General features: G+C 37.3%; 1 protein-coding gene across 2 annotated transcripts in view; it reads left to right on the forward strand.

Annotated features, from left to right (window-relative positions):
- RFX7 (regulatory factor X7) overlaps nucleotides 1-19,970 on the forward strand; it is a 140,817-nt gene that overhangs the window by 109,045 nt on the left and 11,802 nt on the right. For both annotated transcript variants that reach the window (XM_027553923.1, XM_027553922.1), the window contains exons 6-7: nucleotides 18,058-18,174; nucleotides 19,480-19,564. In XM_027553923.1, coding sequence (XP_027409724.1) covers nucleotides 18,058-18,174; nucleotides 19,480-19,564 — 202 coding nt within the window. The remainder of the gene's footprint in view (nucleotides 1-18,057; nucleotides 18,175-19,479; nucleotides 19,565-19,970) is intronic.

Raw genomic sequence — 19,970 nt, forward strand, 5'->3', positions numbered from 1 at the left:
CTTTGATGTATGAGGATAAGAGACTTGTGGACGCTTCCATTGGGAGGGACTAGCAAGTCTGAATAAGATGGTGCAGTAGAAGGATGTGTGTTCATCTTCTCCTGTGAGTGTCCAGGAATCTCCCGTGGAGGTGTGGATTGAGAGTGGCCTGCCGCGGGGTCAGAGGCACTGACTACAACAGTCCTGGGAGCTGCGGCATGCTGGCATAAGTCCTTTTGAAGGAGGTCGCCATTACCACCATTACCCTTATGAGATTTGTAACATTGTACAGGAGGCAGTAATCAAAACCATCCCCAAGAAAAAGAAATGCAAAAAGGCAAAATGGTTGTCTGTCTGAGGAGGCCTTACAAATAGCTGAGAAAAGAAGGGAAGCAAAAAGGAACAGTATACCCATCTGAATGCAAAGTTCCAAAGAATAGCAAGGAGAGATAAGAAAGCCTTCCTAAGTGAGCAGTGCAAAGAAATACAGGAAAACAATAGAACGAGAAAGACTGGAGATCTTTTCGAGAAGATTGGAGATACCAAGGGAACATTTCATGCAAAGATGGGCATAATAAAGGACAGAAACAGTATGGACCTAACAGAAGCAGAAGATATTAAGAAGAGATGGCAAGAATACACAGAAGAACTGTACAAAAAATCATCATGACCCAGATAACCACAATGGTGTGATCGCTCACCTAGAGCCAGACATCCTGGAATGCGAAGTCAAGTGGGCCTTAGGAAGCATCACAACAAACAGAGCTAGTGGAGGTAATGGAATTCCTCCATTTCTCCTGTTTCAACTGCTGAACTGTTTCAAATCCTAAAAGATGATGCTGTGAAAGTGCTACACTGAATATGCCAGAAAATATGGAAAACTCAGCAGTGGCCACAGGACTGGAAAAGGTCAGTTTTCATTCCAATCCCAAAGAAGAGCAATGCCCAAGAATGTTCAAACTACCACACAATTGCATCCATTTCACATGCTAGTAAAGTATTGCCCAAAGTTCTCCAAGCTAGGCTTCAACAATACATGAACCGAGATTCTTCAGATGTTCACACTGGATTTAGAAAAGGCAGAGGAACCAGAGATCAAATTGCCAACATCTGCTGAATCATCGAAAAATCAAGAGAATTCCAGAAAAAATCTATTTCTGCTTCATTGACCACGCTAAAGCCTTTGACTGTGTAGATCACAACAAACTGTGGAAAATTCTTAAAGAGATGGGAATACCAGACCTCCTTAACTGCCTCCTGCGAAACCTGTATGCAGGTCAAGAAGCAACAGTTAGAACAACAGATTGGTTCCAAACTGGGAAAGGAGTACGTCAAGGCTGTGTATTATCACCCTGCTTATATGCAGAGTACATCATGTGAAATGCCAGGCTGGATGAAGCACATGCTGGCATCACGATTGCAGGGAGAAATACCAATAACCTCAGATATTCAGATGGCATTACCCTTATGGCAGAAAGCGAAGAGGAACTAAAGAGCCTCTTGATGAAAGTGAAAGAGTAGAGTGAAAAGCTGGCTTAAAATTGAACATTCAAAATATGAAGATCATGGCATCCAGTCCCATCACTTCATGCCAAATAGATGGGGGAACAATGGAAATAGAGACAGACTTTCTTTTCTTGGCTCCAAAATCACTGCTTATGGTGACTGCAGCCCTGACACTTACTTGCTTCTTGGAAGAAAAACTATGACAAACCTAGACAGCATATTAAAAGCAGAGACATTACTTTGCAGACAAAGGTCCGTATAGTCAAAGCTATGATTTTTCCAGTAGTTATTATGTATGGATATAAGAGTTGGACCATAAAGAAGACTGAGCGCCAAAGAATTGATGCTTTCAAACTGTGGTGTTAGAGAAAACTCTTGAGAGTCCCTTAGACTGCAAGGAGATCAAACCAGTCAGTCCTAAAGGAAGTCAATCCTGAATATTCATTGAAGGGACTGATGCTGAAGCTGAAGCTCCAATACTTTGGCTGCCTGATGCATAGAGCCAACTCATTGGAAAAGACCCTGATGCTGGGAAAGATTGAAGGCAGGAGGAGAAGGGATGACAGAGGACGAGATGGTTGGATGGCATCACTGACTCAGTGGACATGAGTTTGAGCAAGCTCTGGGAGATGGTGAAGGACATGGAAGTCTGATATGCTACAGTCCATAGGGTGGCAAAGAGTCAGACAAGATTGAGCAGCTGAACAACAGCAACAAATGTAACTTTCATTGAGGTGTAACATTCACACAGAAAAGTACACAACTTGTAATTGTATAGCTAGATAAATTTTCCCATAGTGAGTATGTTCCTATTACTCGCTTCTGTATCAAGAAACTGAGCATCACCACCATCCCAGAGGTCCCTTGGTCCTCTTGCAGTCACTGTCCTTCCCACCATCTCACCCCAGCCATGCCAAGAGTAACTGCTCTCCTGTCTTCTAACACCATGGTTTAGCTTTGCTTGTTTTAGAACATTATATGAATGAAATTATATAATGATAAACATTATGTTTGTAAGATTCAGTCATTTTGCTTTCTGTAGTTTTGGTTCATTCATTCTAATTGCTGTTTGGAATTCTGTTTATGAATATCACAATTTCTTTTTCCATTCTACTTTGTGTGGACATTGTTGTTTTTCAGTCATTAAGTCATGCCCAACTCTTTTTGTGACCCCACAGACTTCAGCCTGCCAGGCACCTCTATCCATGGGACTTCCTAGGCAGAAATACTGGAGTAGGTTGCCATTTCCTTCTCCAGAGAATCTTCTCAGCCCAGGGATCGAACCTGCATCTCTTACCTTAGTAGGCAGGTTCTGTATCACTGAGCCATCAGGGAAACCTGTGTATGGATGTTAGGTTTTTTGTTTGCCTTTCCTTGATGACTAATAAAGTTGAGTGACTTTTTAATTTTTTTTTTCTTTTTGGCCCATTGGATATCCTTTCTTGTGAAGAATCTATTTAAGTCTTTGTTTATTTTTCTCTTCTATATAATCATTAAAGGCAGGTAGATATATCACACCTCATTTTCTGCTGACTTGGTTTCTAGAAGAATGCCATACTGTTTACATCATAGCTATATATATTTTTTTTTAATTTGAGACTTTATGAAGCAGATTAAATCAGAAACTGATCGATGTTTTTCAGAAGGATAATGATGTACTGCTACCCATCAACATATATGTATTGAATACCCATTGTATAAAACTCTACTTGCCTCATTGGTGATACAAAGAACCACTCACTAATAATGTACTTGCAAATCATCTTCTCCATTCCTTAGTTTCTTCATCAATAAAATGGTGTGAATACACAAAGTGATGTTGGAGTTGTTTGGGTATTTTAAATATATACAGCCTTGTTCCTATCTGAACTTATCCTTTTACTAAAATGATTTCAGAAATATTTGAAACTATTGAGGAAAATTGTGATAAAAATCGGATTTGAGCAGAAACTTAAAGAACAGTAATGGTTAATCAAGAATTAATTGAATCAAAGCCCACTGCTTCAGTTTTTTCATTCATTCTTAAACTGTATGCAGAGACTATATTTATATACTCTGAACATTTTATGTGAAGTTAATTTAATTTAAAATTTAAAACCGAGACAATCTAGAAATAAAAGTAAGCACACTAATATAGTATGTACTTATACAAAGTGATATGTATAATTTTTTAATTTAAAAAAAAATTACAGTTCAATTTGACCAAAAGGATAATTGTTTTAAATAGCTGTTTTATAAACAATAGTGAGAAATCAAGTCTTTCTTAAGAAATAATAAAAGCAGAAATATTTACTTTTTATTATTTAAAAATTGACACAAATTTTTTTCTCAAACTTATTCAGGATTTATCAGTGACTACCTTGAAGTTTATGTTTTTTATTAGTAATTTTAAAACTTCAGGATAATATCCTTAATATTATCAATCATGATTCATCATGACTGAATCTTTTTCATGGGATTAATACCTAAAGTCATTTCAGCCAGTAATCCCATAAAAAAGGAAAGGCAAATTAGAAGGAAAGACCTGGTTAGTAAGGTCATACATGATCGTTCATTATATATATTATATATACATATATATATATATATATATATATATATATGATAGTTTAACTCTTCTTTAAATTAATTTTTTTGTTTTCAAACTGATCTTTTAGATAAATTGTTTATTATGTAGTTGCCACAAAAATAAGATTTATCAGCTGAATTTGAAAGGTGATATTTGATCTTAGTCTAAGCTCAACTTAGTAGTACTGTTTAACAGCTCTTAATTTCTCTCCAGGACCTAGACTGAAAGACGCTATAACTAACCAGAGACTTACGCCTTGCTTTTCCAACTGTTCTGTTCTCTGGGACACCAAATCATCATGTACTTTACACTATGTACTTCTGCAGTGTTCTCTGAGTGTTCCTACCAAATGCCAGAGCCTGGTGAACTTCAGCCATGCCTCAGACTCAACTGTGTATCATTGTTCTGCCCAGAACATGAAACAATAAGAAAAATAAAATCTGTTTGTGATCAAGGTTAAGCCCTTTCAAAGAGTTTTCTCTCCAGAGATCTAATTGCACCTTAAAATTACTGGAGGATTTCAACAACTGTTAAACGTTCAAAGGCTCAGGCTAATTAGATGTTTGACCATATTACTTTTTCCTCATTTATGTGTTAGCTAGCAAATACATCATTTTCTTAATACTTGTAAGGGAGTATAATGCTACTGTGTCTTTGGGACTGTTCTAAATTCCCATATCTTTTATTGTCATCTGGAATACATGAATGTTAGTAATACTGTAGGTCTTGGTAAGGAATAGACTTTTAATAGAAATTAATACTTTTTAATAAATTCTTCTTTATAAATATTAGAAAAATTTCAGTGATATAGTTTTGGTTGCTTTCCAAGCATTCAGTTTGCTTATACTCACTAGTTAGTAATAAAAGCTTCTTATCTGTAAAATGAATGGATTAGGCTGGATGACCGAATTCCAGATGTACCCCTTTATGCAAGTTTCTCATCTATGAAATGTGTATCATAAAAAATACCTGGGAAAATAGTTCAAGATGGTGATATAAGATCTTGAATTCACCTCCTCCCATGGACATATTGAGTCTGTAGTCTAAACAGAATAATTTCCTCTTTAAAAAACCTAAAAGCTGGCTAAGTGATGACTACAGGTCACAGAAATAGGAAGAAAACCACACAGAAGAAGGTAGGAGAGGCTCATAAACGCCACCAACCTTTAATCAGGAGGGAACTCAAAACCTAGAGGTTCTCATAAGAAACAAAGGGTTCAAACCCACATTGGGCAGCCCATGTTTTAAGACCTGAACCTAAGAGACAAGCCCTCAAAACATCTAACTTTGAAAGCGAATGGGGCTCATGTCCTGAGACCCATAAGACTGTAAGTTTCTGAGTAATGGCTATTGGAGGGCCCACATACTTGAACTTACCCGCCCCAGGGTTCAGCTCAGAGTTGTCTTGCTCAGACTTAAGTGAAAGAGGGTCACCTACTTACATTAAAGTATCAGCCTGGGGCCCAGACACCCAATTGAAGACACATGTAGGAGACAACTGGAACACTCTCCAGGGATAGACTGGTATGTGCTGTCTTTGCACTCTCCCTTTGCTCTGCTCCAGAATACCAGTTATCACCCAGAAGGAAGCTGCTACATGTATCTGGTTCCCTGATTTTTGCGACTTCTGTCCAGTTTATATAATTTATATAAATTACATAGTTTATATAATTAAAGATAAGGTAAGATAACTTGTAAATTTTTATATAAAAAGCAATTTGATAAAGTTCTTATTTTAACTATTTAAGTTATTTTACATAAATTATTTCCAGCCAATCTATTTATTTATTTACTTTTAATTGGAGGATAATGGCTTTACAATATGTGTTGATTTCTGTCATACATCAACATGAATCAACCTACCTTTGGAGGCCAGGGGAGCTTGTGTTCCTGGTCCAATGTAACTGTAACAGTCATCCAAAAAGGAGATTATACCCTTGTCTGGCACTCTGATTTTTATAGCTGCTGCCAGAGGAGACATCTACATAGCATAGGATGGGTGCCAGTGGAGCTTATAGTCCTGGGTCCCATGGAACTGTAACCAACAGAGAAAGAGTTCTTTCATAACTCCTACCTCCAGGCACAACAACAGTCACAGACCCAAGAGCTCGGTTTTTCTGTGAAAGAAACCTGTTACCCGGCTGTGATGGCTGCAGCCTGAGGGGGTAGGCTTCTAAGTAAGTGTGCATCTGGGGACTGATTGTAATCCTTTTCGGAGACATCAGAGAGCTGGTGCTGTCTTCATGCTCTCCCTCTGCCACACTCCTGAGTGCCAGTATGCCCCCAAGGGGAGGTTTACTCACATCTAGCAGCCTGGGTTTTGTAGCTGCTGCCTAGGGAATGCTGCTAAATTAACTGGCTCTGGTAGTCAGCGGGGCTTGCATTCCTGGGCCATTCCAATGGAATGTGGCAGTTGGAGTGATAATTCTTGGTGAACAAAACACTGCACAGCTAGCAGACTTGGGCACAGCCCCCCAGTTTTTCTGTGAAAGAGGCTTTTTTGCTCTGGCCCAAGGGGCAGGCCTCAGGTTTGGGGTATGTCTAGTGGCCTACGGAGCTACTCAAAAGAAACAGAGGTAATCTCACCTCTTTCCCTCTGTCTTGCTCCAGCTCACCAGTGTCTCACAGAAAAGTGCTTATACTCTTTTCAGGAGCCCTGATTTTTGCAACTGCCCAGGGGACACCTCCAGATTGTTTGGCTCTGGTGCCAGCAGGGCTTATGTTTGTGATCACACTGACCTGTATATACCTGCATACTTTTAAAAGCTGCTACTAGGGTCTGACTTCAGTCAGCCTGATTTTAGGTGCTGAGATCCCCTTCTTTGGGGCCCTGATAGGTCTTGGTACATACTTAAGTAGTGGGAGTTATTAAAAAATATAATAGACCACTTGGACAAGTACAAAAGTTTAAGGGCCAAACCAAGACCTAGGACAGGTTTGAACAACGAGTTTAATCTCCTGTACTCCTTCAAGACTGAGTGGATGGTGGTTTCACCTACTGCATAGAAACCATCACAAAATCAAGCAAAATAAAGAAACAAAGGAATATGTTCCAAATAAAGCATAAGGTAAAACCTCAGCAAAAAAACCTTAATAAAATGGAGATAAGACACATTATAATTAAAGTGTCAAAAGTTAAATACAAGGAGAAAATCTTTAAAGCAGCAAGAAAAAGCAACCAGTTACAAATAAGCAGACCCCCATAAGATTATCTGCAGATTTGTCAGCAGAAACTTTATAAGCCAGATGGGACTGGCACAATATATTCAAAATGCTGAAAGGGAAAAATCTCCAATAAAGAGTACTCAGTAGAGTTAAAGAGGGAAGTTCATGGTGATAAATGCCTACCTCAAGAAACAACAGCAGCCTCAAAAAACCTTTCTTTTCACCTCAAGAGACTAGTTAAAGAAGAACAAAGCCCAAAGTCAGTAGAAGGAAGGAAATAACAAAGAGCAGAAAAACTGTTAGCTAGAGTCACCAAGAGAAAAAGAGAGGAGTCAAATAAATGACATCAGAAATAAAGGGGAGATAGTACAACTGATACCGCAGAAATACAAAGGATCATAAGAGACTACTTTAGACAGTGACATACCAACATATTGAACAATCTGGAAGAAATGGATAAATTCCTAGAAACATACAACCTACCAAGACTGAGATCATAAAGAAATAGAAAATTTGAACCAACTAATTACTAGTTAAGGAGATTGAATCAGTAATCAAAAACCTCCCAAATGTTCTACCAAACATTTAAAGAATAATTACTATCTATCTTTCTCAAACTCTTTGAAAAAATAGAAGAGGTGGGTGGAAACTCCAAACTCATTTCATGAAGCCAGAATTACCCTGATCCCAAAACCAGACAAGGATGCCGAAAGAAAAGAAAATTACAGACAATATTCCTGTTGAATATAGATGTAAAAATTCTCAGAAAATAGTAGTAAACTGAATTCAACAATACGTTAAAAGGATCATACAACATGATCAAGTGGGGTTTATTCTAGAGATAAATGTTGCTGGGTCAACATTCACAAATCAATCAATGTGATACAACACAAAGTGAAGGATAAAAATCATATGGTTATCTCAGTGGCTACAGGAAAAGCATTTGACAGAAATCAACATTCATTTATGATGAAAAAAACTCAATAAAGCAACTGTGAAGGAAATGTACTTCAACATAACAGAAGCCATATACAACAAGCCCACAACCAATGTCATACTCAAAAGCTGCCCACTCTTGCCACTTTTACTCAGCATAGTACTGGGAGTCTTAGCCCTTGCAAGTAGGCAAGAAAAAGAAATAAAAGGCATCCCTATTGGAAAGGAGAAAGTAAACTGTCAACAATTTGCAGGTGACATGATATTATATATAGAAAACCCTAAAGAGTCCAACAAAAAACAATTAGAACTAATAAATTGAGTAATGTTGTGGGGTTCAAATGAATACACAAAAATCTTTTTCATTTCTACACACTATCAGGGCTTCCCTGGTAGTTTAGTGGTAAAGAATCTGTCAGCCAGTACAGGAGACACAGGTTTGATACATGATCTAGGAAGATCCCAAATGCCACAGAGCAACTAAGCCTGTGCACCGCAACCATTGAACCTGTGCTCTAGAGCCTGGGAGCCACAACTACCGAAGCCCACATGCCCTAGAGCTTGGGCTCCACAACAGCAGAAGCCACTGCAGTGAGAAACCTGGGCACCACAGCTAGAGAGTAGCCCCCATTCACGCAACTACAGAAAAACCAGTGCAGCAACAAAGACCCAGCACAGCCAAAAATAAATAAATAGAGTTATTGCATTTTTTTAAAAGCTATCAGAAAGCAAAATTAAGAAAACAATCCCATTTACAGTTGTATCAAAAAAAAAAAAAAAAATTTAGGATTACATTTAACCACAGTGTTCAGGACCTGTACGCTGAAAAACTACAAGACATCAAGGAAAGTAACTGAAGAAAACACAAATAAATGGAGAGATAGTTTGTCCTCATGGGTTGGAAGAATTAATAGTGTTAAATGTCTGTACTAATCAAAGCAGTCCACAGATTAAATACAATCCCAATAAAAATTCCAATATCATTTTTCATAGAAACAGAACAAGGAATTCTAAAATGTGTGTGGGACCAAAAAAGACCTCAAGCAGCCAAAAAATCTTGAGAAAGAAGAACAAACCTTCAGGCATCATACCCCCTGATTTCAAACTCTATTTTGTAACAATATGGTATTGGCATGAAAACACATAGTTGAATGAAGCTGAATAGAGGCCAGAAATAAACCCACACATATATAGTCAATTAACTTACAACAAAGAAGCCAAAATTATGCAGTGGGATAAGGACAGTCTCTTCAATAAATGTGTTGGGGAAACTGGAGAGCTTCATGCAGAAGAATGAAACTGGGATTTTATACCACACGAAAAATTTCCTCAAACTGGATTGAAGGCTTGAACACAAGACCTAAAATCATGAACTCCTAGAAGAAAAGATAGGTAGCAAGACCCACTTCTTCTTTTTTTTTTCCCAATGTATATATGTACCACATCTTTTAATTAATTTTTTATAATTGCTTATAATAATTGCTTTATTTTTATAATTTATTTTATAATTGCTTATAATAATTGCTTTATAGAATTTTGTTGTTTTCTGTCAGACCTCAATATGAATCAGCCGTAGGTATACATATATCCCTTTCCTTTTGAACCTCCCTCCCATCTCCCTCCCCATCCCGCCCCTCTGGATTGATACAGAGCCCCTGTTGAGTTTCCTGAGCCATACAGCAAATTCCCATTGGCTATCTATTTTACATATGGTCATGTAAGTTTCCATGTTACTCTTTCCATACACCTCACCCTCTTCTCCTCTCTCCCCATGTCCATAAGTCTATTCTCTATGTCTGTTTCTCCATTGCTGCTCTGTAGATAAATACTAGAGTACCATTTTTCTAGATTCCATATATATGCATTAGAATATGTTATCTTTCTCTTTCTGACTCACTTCACTCTGTATAATAGGTTCTACGTTCATCCACCTCATTAGAACTGACTCAAATATGTTCCTTTTTATGGCTGAGTAATATTCCATTGTGTATATGTACCACAACTTCTTTATCCATTCATCTGTCAATGGACATCTAGATTGCTTCCATGTTCTAGCTATTGTAAATAGTGCTGCAGTGAACAATGGGTTACATGTGTCTTTTTCAGTTTTGGCCTCCTCAGGGCATATGCCTGGGAATGGGATTGCTGGGTCATATGGTGGTTTTATTCCTAGTTTTATTCTTAAAGAATCTCCATACTGTCTTCCATAGTGGCTGTATCAATTTACATTCCAACCAACAGTGCAAGAGCTTTCCCTTTTCTCCATACCCTCTCCAGAATTTATTGTTTGTAGACTTTTTGATAATGGCCATTCTGACTGGTATGAGGTGATATCTCATTGTAGTTTTGATTTGCATTTCTCTAATAATGAGTGATGTTGAGCATCTTTTCATGTGTTTGTTAGCTGTCTGTATGTCTTCTTTGGAGAAATGTCTGTCTGGGTCTTTTCCCCACTTTTTGATTGGGTTGTTTTTCTGGTATTGAGTTCTATGAGCTGCTTATATATTTTGGAAATTAATCCTTTGTCAATTGTTTCATTTGCTATTATTTTCTCCCATTCTGAGGGTGTCTTTTCACCTTGCTTCTAGTTTCCTTTGCTGTGCAAAAGCTTTTAAGTTTAATCAGGTCTCACTTGTTAACTTTTGTTTTTATTTCTGTTACTCTAGAAGGTCGTCATAGAGGATCTTGCTTTGATATATGTCATAGAGTGTTCTGCCTATGTTTTCCTCTAAGAGTTTTATAGTTTCTGGTCTTACATTTAGGTCTTTAATCCATTTTGAGTTTATCTTTGTGTATGTGTTAGGAAGTGTTCTAATTTCATTCTTTTACATGTAGCTGTCTGGTTTTCCAAGCACCATTTATTGAAGAGGTTGTCTTTGCCCCATTGTATATTCTTGCTTCCTTTGTCAAAAATAAGGTACCCATAGGTGCATGGGTTTATTTCTGGGCTTTCTATCTTGTTCCATTGGTCTATATTTCCGTTTTTGTGCCAGTACCATACTGTCTTGATGACTGTAGCTTTGTAGTATACTCTGAAGTCAGGAAGCTTGATTCCTCCAGCTCTATTCTTCTTTCTTAAGACTGCTTTGGCTCTTCAGGGTTTTTTGTGTTTCCATATGAATTGTGAAATTTTTTGTTCTAGCTTTGTGAAAAATGCCATTGGTAATTTGATAGAGGTCACGTTGAATCTGTAGATTGCATTTGGTAGTATAGTCATTTTCACAATATTGATTCTTCCTGCTCAGGAACATGGAATATCTCTCCATCTGTTCATGTCATCTTTGATTTCCTATAATTTTCTGTGTTCAGGTCTTTTGCCTCCTTCGGTAAGTTTATTCCTAGATATTTAATTCTTTTTGTTGCAATGGTGAATGGGATTGATTCCTGAATTTCCCTTTCTGATTTTTCATTGTTAGTATATAGAAATGCAAGTGATTTCTGTGTATCCTGAATCACTTCTGTGTACAAGTGATTTTTTATCCTGCAACTTTGCTAAATTCACTGATTAGCTCTAGTAATTTTCTGATACTATCTTTAGGGTTTTCTATGTACAGTATCATGTCATCTTCAAACAATGAGAGCTTTACTTCTTCTTTTCCAATCTGGATTTATTTCTTTTTCCTCTGTGACTACTGTAGCTAGAACTTCCAAAACTATGTTGAATAATAGTGGTGAAAGTGGACACCCTTGTTTTGTTCCTGATCTTAGGGGGAATGCTTTCAGTTTTTCACCATTGAGAATAATGCTTGCTATAGGCTTATCATATACAGCCTTTACTATGTTGAGGTGGGTTCCTTCTCTGCCCATTTTTTTTAAGAGTTTTAATCAAATGGGTGCTGAATTTTGTAAAAAGCTTTTTCTGCATCTACTGAGATTATCATACGGTTTTTAATCTTTCAATTTGTTAATATGGTGTGTCACATTGATTGATTTGCGTATATTGAAGAATCCTTGCATTCCTGGAATAAACCCAACCTGGTCATGCATGGTGTATGAGCTTTTGGATGTGTTGCTGAATTCTATTTGCTAAAATTTTGTTGAGGATTTTTGCATCTATGTTCATCAGTGATATTGGCCTGTGGTTTTCTTTTATTGTGTTGTCTTTGTCTGGTTTTTGTATCAGGGTGATGGAGGCCTTGTAGAATGAGTTTGGAAGTGTTCCTTCCTCTGCAATTTTTTGAAAGAGTTTTAGAAGGATAGGCTTTAGCCTTCTCTAAATGATTGATAAAATTCTCCTGTGAAGCCATCTGGTCCTGAGCTTTTGTTTTTTGGGAGATTTTTGATCACAGCTTCAATTTGAGTGTTTGTAATTGGGTTGTTCATAATTTCTGTGTCTTCCTGGTTCAGTCTTGGAAGATTAAACTTTTCTAAGAATCAGTACATTTCTTCCAGGGTATACATTTTATTGCCATATAATTGTTCATAATAGTCTCTTATAATCCTTTGTATTACTGCATTGTCTGTTGTAACCTCTCCTTTTTCATTTCTAATTTTGTTGAGTTGATTCTTCTCCCTTTTTTCCTTGATGAGTCTGGCTAAAGGTTTGTCAATTTTGTTTATCTTCTCAAAGAACCAGCTTTTAGTTTTATTAATCTTTATTATTGTTCCTTTCATTTCTTTTTAATTTATTTCTGTCAGATCTTTGATTTCCTTTTTGATACCTTCAGTAACCTGTTGGTTATTTAGAAATGTGTTGTTTAATCTCCATATGTTTGTGTTTCTCACAGGGTTTTTTTTTGTTTTTGTTGTAATTGATATCTAGTCTCATAGTGTTGTGGTCAGAGAAGATGCTTAATATGATTTAAGTTTTCTTAAATTTACTGAGGTTTGATTTGTGTCCCAAAATGTATCCTGGAGAATGCACTTGAGAAGAAGATGTATTCTTCTGCATTTGGATAAGACCCACTTCTTGATGTGGATCTTGGCGATGATTTTTTTTTAATCTGTCAGCAAAGATAGAATTTTTAAAAATCAAAGATAAACAAATAGAACTGCATTAAAACTATCAGCCAAATAAAAAGGCAACCTAGTGAGTTGCAAGTCATATATCTGTTAAAGGGTTAATATTCAAAGTGTATAAAAAATCATTCAACTCAACAACAACAAAAATAATTTGATTTTTCAATTGGGTAGAAGATATAAATAGACATTTTCCAAAAGAGACATCAAGATGAATAAGAGGTATATGAAAAGATGCTCAGCATCACTAATCATCAGGGTAATGCAAATCAAAACCACAATGAACTATCATCTCACACCTGTCAGAGTGACTGTTATCAAAAAGACAGCAAATTACAAGCATTGGTGAGGATGTCAAGAAAATTGAACCCTTGTGTGCTGTTGGCAGGAATATAAATTGGTGCAGTCACTATGAAAAATAGTATGGAGGGTCTTGAGAAATTAAAAATAGAACTACCATGTGATCCAGCTATTCTGCTTCTGGCTGTATATCTGAAAAATGAAAACACTAACTTGAAAATATAGGTACTGCCATGTTCACTGCAGCACTGTTTATAAAAGCCAAGATATGGAAACAACCTAAGTGTCCATCAGTGAGTGAATGGATAAAGACATTGTGCATATACACAGCGGAATATTATTCAGCCTTAAGAAAGAATGAAAGCTTGGCATTTGCAGCAACATGGATGGACCTCAAGAGCATTATGCTAAGTGAAGTAAATCAGACAGAGGAAAGACAAATACAGTGTGATCTCGCATACATGTTGCAACTAAAAATTCTTTTTAAAAAAGCTAACAGAGATAATTTATTGTTGGTTGCGAAAAGGATGATCGTAAAGGCTGGGAAAGATGAGTGAAGTGGGTCCAAGGGTTTAAAAAAAAAGGCATTTTGAAATCACGCATTAAGTCAGAAGTAGATGCCTTGAATTTGTAGGAGTCCATAACCCAACTAGAACTTTTGGTACACAAATTGAAAGCATGTTCTTATGAAGAAAAGCAGCTGGACTTTATACCATTTCATAAACATGTAATGGTATTTTCCTTTATTTTCTACATAATATACAGATTATCCTTTCATCAATCTTTTTATAGGTAGAAATGTGTCATTGCATTGAGACAGCTTAATTGCACTCTAGGGGCTATTGTCACCATCCTCATTAACTGGCATTTAGGCAGTAGTGGCTCAGCTGGTAAAGAATCCCCCTATAGTGCAGGAGACATGGCTTTGATTCCTGGCTTGGGAAGATTCCCTGGAGAAGGGAAAGGCTACCTACTCCACTACTCTGGCCTGGAGAATTCTTTACAACCCCATAGACTGTATAGTCCATGGAATTCTCCAGGCCAGAATACTGAAGTGGATGGCTTTTCCCTTTTCCAGGGGATCTTCCCAACCCAAGGATTGAACTCAGGTCTCCCACATTGCTTTACCAGCTGAACCACAAGGGAAGCCTGAAAATATTGGAGTGGGTAGCCTATCCCTTCTCCAGGGGATCTTCCTGACCCAGGAATTAATCATGGGTCTCCTGCATTGCAGGCAGATTCTTTACCAACTGAGGTATCAGGGAAACTTGGGGTGGAATTAAATGAAGTAACATGTACGAAGCAGTCCAAAAATGTCTAAGTATTGTTATGTATCCTATGACTGTATTTTGCCACAAGTATTTTATGATTTTCATTTATATTTTTGTACCTTTAAACAATGTTTACTGTTAACTTACATAGTTTATTTGTAAATGGTATGAATAAACTTTAAAGATAGACTTGCTGCTGAAAATTTTGAGTGACATGTTGGCCATATTAAATGTTAAGCTTAATTTCAAAGTCTGTAAAGCATACTTCAAAAAAAAAAAAAAAAACAGTACAACAAAAAGAGAAATCTGATCTCAAGAATGGCATTAGACTGTTCGTTATCCTGTAAATAGGACATTCTCTGTGCCTTCCCTTTTTTTTGAGTCCTGAATAAATATAATCTGATGCTGAGTTAGATGTTAATTGACACCATATCTTGCTTGATCAAACTGCAGTTAAAGTTATGAAGCAGGAAAACAAGATATAAACTAACCAAGATCTTGACATGGACTGGAATGACCTATGGTGTGTTATATAGTCCTGGTTTCAAAATTGTGAATAAGTAGGATAGCCTATAAATGGCTCAGACAGCAAAGAATCTGCCTGTGATGCAGGAGATCCGGGTTTGATCCCTAGGTCGGGGGGAACCCCTGGAGAAGGGAATGGCTACCCAGCCCGGGATTCTTGCTGGGAGAATGCCATGGACAGAGGAGCCGATAAATACTTGATTATTGATATATTAAAGAGTCATTGAATACCTGGAACTTCTCAGTAGGGAAGAGGCTGTAATAATGAAATTCTTTTTCTTTGGTAATTAGAACCACTGAAGATTGGTTAGACCACCTCACAATCTAGGGCTCTCTCTCTCAAGCAAAGTGCTCAGATACCCATTTGAGGATAGCCGTTTCCATACCTGGCAGAAAGTTGAACTATACAACCTTCTGAACTCATTTCACAAAGAAATTGATGACCTGTTCAGGTGTTGTTATTGCTACTTTCAAACTGAGGCACTCTGTTTTCTCTTAGACTTATAAGATTTCAAAGTGTAGAGTGCTGAGTCATAAGTAGTTTTATTCCCAACATTGCCATCTGTTTGATTCAGGAGGTATAATTTGAGCTGTTTATATGTCTCCAAAGTACGTTTTACATTTATCTGCTAAAGAATATTTTAAAGGTAAGTTCATTGTTTTAAAAATTTATTCTCCCGATGAATTCCCCTCTTTTAGTGGCATAAATAAGGGTCAAAAACCAGATGAAACTGTATGTTCACATTCTAAAATCATACTCAGGATTAGTTCAATTTGACAAGCAAATTTTGCATTGGTCATCCTGACACTTAGTTTTGCCAACCTTCTGCCTACCCCTTCTGCCAAAGTAAAGAACTTTAGTGTACTAATACAGTGAAAAAAAAAAAAAAAAAATCAAAACCTCAGTCACAAAAGGAGGATAGAATGGATATTATATCTCTCATTAGACTCATTGCTTTCTCTTTATATGATTTCAGGTTTTTTAGGCCCACCTGCCAGTGCTGTTATAGGAGCCAGTGGGCACTGTTTTCTTTTTTTGCTTCATTTGCACATTGCTTCAATGTGTTTTCTTTAAGGTTTCTTGTCATTTTAAATATGACATACTTACTAAGTCATATTTAAAGTCATATCAAGTTATATGTCATATTAAGGTTTAATGTGATTCTTCAGTCTTGTTCCTTGTTCTAAGAATACAGTGGTGAACCAAATAGACATGGTCACTGCCCTGGTTGAACTTACAGTCTAATGGAGGAGACAAACAACAAATAAATTAGCTGTTACATAATTGGGAGCTAGGAGAATAAAAGATACAAAGTACACAGATAAGGAAGGTGGTGAGGGCATGGCAGGAGAGCGCTGCTTTGGATAGGGAAGACAGAAGAGACCCTTTCAAAATCATACCAGTATGGAACTTGAAGGGTAAGAAAATATTCGAGGTAGAGGAAACAAGTATCATGGCCCTAAGCTGTAAAAGAGCTTATTCACATTTTCTTTCTGTGCTCGTTTAAATCATAAAGATGACTGATTTAACTTGCTAGTGAAATGGTTATGATTTGATGCAGTTCATTTATTTAAATTGTCAGTTCTGCAGAAGATCATTGCTTCACTTTGCACTTTAAACCTTGGCCCCTGAACCGATGGGATATCACATTTAGTCTCAGCTTAAATATGATGTGTCTGATATTCCTTATAGAGGGAATTCGCAGTACATATCAGCTCCTTTCCCTTCTCCCTGCTCTGCAGCATTGTTGAGAATTCGTCTGCTAGGCACCTCCACTCCTTCCCCCAGCCCCACCCACAACAGGAGTGTGCGGTGCTTGGTGCTGCAACAGGGAGGGTACAATCAAGAAAAACACCAGTCTTCAGACCTACCCATCCTCTCTGTTGAGGCTCCCATCCTTCTCCTGAGTGTCTACCAATTTGACTTCCAAGTTCAGATCACTTCAAAGATGTTGCCAGCATACTCAACCATCCACTACAAGAACTCAAGTCCCAGTTAACCACTATATGCTGCCCATTCTAGTGGATTTTCTTGTTTATCCTAAACCTCTCTCCTTGGATCTCTACCACATGACTTCTTCATCAAGAAGCTATATTGGTTGATTCTGAAATGGGGAGTGAGCAGGGAGATTTGACTGAGTTATTTTGCAGTTCCTTAGACTTCCTCTTTGGTATGCCTCAGGTAGTGGTTCTCCCAAAGGCCAAGAAGAAATGGCCTTTTCCTGCTGCTGAACTGGTGAAGGAGGAATTGGTCTTCTACCTAGGACTGGCAGCTGTAGAGAAAGACAGAGTACCTGATTCTAGTAGTAGTTAAGACTTGGCTTGTTTCCCTGGTCCCACTTGAAGTTACTGCCTTATTAATTTTTCTTGGCATTAATAGGGGTGATAGGGATGAGAACACTGTGCCTTCATTTTTTTCCCTTACTGGTAAAATGAGAATGTTGGTATAGATGATCCCTAAGGTTCCTTTAGTCATAATATATCATGTTTGTAATCTAAACCATGTAGTAGTCTTGTCTCTGTCTGACACTCATAATGTTTACATTGGAAATTATTCCAGTATATGAGCTTGAGACATATGTGGAAACATAGAGCCCAACTGGTTGAGTGTTAGTTTCTGCTGTTAAAAGCAGTAATACTGTATGCCCTGAGGATGAAACAAACTAAGCCTGAGTTAGTCTTTAAAGAAGGATGAGCATGTATCAATGAAAATTGTAGTGAATGACTTGAAGATGTGTTTCTTCACTTTGTCATAAGGGTGTCATTTCAGATTTTACTGAAATGACACTGTGCTAATGTGATTCTGAGTTCTGTTGCTCTCTAAATTGATCTCTCCTTCTCTTGCAGGAGCTATTGTGACAATCTTGGTTACCATCCATTAAGTGCTGCTGACTTCGGGAAGATTATGAAAAATGTCTTTCCAAACATGAAGGCACGTCGTCTGGGCACAAGAGGCAAATCTAAATATCCTTTACCAGTTTGATTTTCAGTGATTTCTTAAAGTTCTCACTTATTACTGAACATCTGCTGTTGTAGTTCAACTAGCAACTATATTTTTTTTTTTGCAACTATATTTAGAAATAAATTTAAATCAACAAATATAAACAACTCAAAAGTACTTAGAATAATTGTAAATGTTATTCTCCCAGCTATTTATCACACTGAAAGAGAAATAACAAATGGTAGTTATTAAGACTGTGATAGATCTCACCTTACTTTGTCACTGTAATGTGTCCTTAATGGTTTGATCTTCTTTTCCTTAGTAATGAGGATTATCAAAGTATACCATAGGACAGCACTTGAAAATTATATGAGTAAAAGTGGAAAAAGATGTTAGCTTATCATCTTTCCTTCCTCTACCTTAGAAACATAGGGCTCTCCCTGGTGATATATACAACGTTCAAAAAATTTTCTTGTGGAACTTGGCCTGCAGGATTAGTGTTATCTTTAAACTGTTTTTCATCCAATCATCTAAAGGCTATTTTAAAATTAAACCAGGGCATAGAAAAGGCCCCATAGGAGCAAACAGAAGTAAGGAAATTAAAATTAAGACTTTATTATAAAGTTCTTCCTACCCTTGGAAGAAGATTGTCACATGGAGGGTTAGAAATCCTATTAGAAATACATCATTTCTCTCTGCTTAGCTGTTGGCCTCTTTCAAATCATGAAAATTCTTCTGTGGAGGAGATGAGAAGGGGAAGGGGAGAGGCTGCTTTTCTAAAATGACTCCAGGCAGGTGTTCTTTAACTACTAGTTGCACGACCTAGTCTTGTTTCCTGAGTGCAAACAAAAATGTCTTGGTGTGTCATTGGCATGTTACAGGTGATAATCCTGTGTGTTTCAGTGGAAAAAGAGAAGTGAAAAGGTTAAAGCCCTTGTGACACTCTTAAGAGTTGTTTTTGTCCCTGTGCCCTGGCTAGAGTTTCCCTTCTCTCTGCCAGGTTTCCATCTGGATATTCCTTTCCTTCTGACCTGTTTGTTACTGGTGGCTGGCACAGCTTATTAGGAACATTTATTCATAAAATTTATACCAGATGAGAATCATTTTGTTTCCTTTAAGATGGTAATATTCTATAAGAACTGTTGCAGTTTCAAAAGAGTAAAGGTGTCCTGAGTTTCTAATATTAAAGTCTCTTCCTAAAGAACTCAGAAAGTAGATGATGTCTCAGGCCAATTTTATTCTCATTTCATATATGGTTGCTTTCCAAGTGCTAACTATATAAACAGTTCATTTAATGTAGAGTACTTTAGACCTTGACCATTTATTACATATTGCTACAGTGGACTAAGAAAAAAAGCTTTTGTTCATATGCCAACACTGCCCAATCTTGATTTTCACAAAACTGGAGATGGGGTAAGAATTTCTGCCTTTTATTTTTAATAAGTAAAATTGTACGTTATTATCAACATCAAAATGCATACTGCATAGTCTCATTTGGATAAACAAACAACGGTCATGTGTTTGGACTGTTCGGTCCATAGAATTCTCCTGGCCAGAATACTGGAGTGGGTAAGTTGTTCCCTTCTCCAGGGTATCTTCCCAACCCTGGAATTGAACCCAGGTCTCCTACACTGCAGGTGGATTCTTTACCAGCTAAGCCACCAGGGAATCCCAAGTAAAATTGTACCTTATTATCAACATTGAAATGCATACTACGTAGTCTCATTTGGATTAAACCAGGGACCAGGAACTGCGCCTTTTATTAAATAAATGAGCCAAAAACTCAACAATGGCTGGACACTGTTAGCGTACATTACTT

Source organism: Bos indicus x Bos taurus, chromosome 10, assembly GCF_003369695.1.
Source record: "Bos indicus x Bos taurus breed Angus x Brahman F1 hybrid chromosome 10, Bos_hybrid_MaternalHap_v2.0, whole genome shotgun sequence".
Taxonomy (NCBI): domain Eukaryota; kingdom Metazoa; phylum Chordata; class Mammalia; order Artiodactyla; family Bovidae; genus Bos; species Bos indicus x Bos taurus.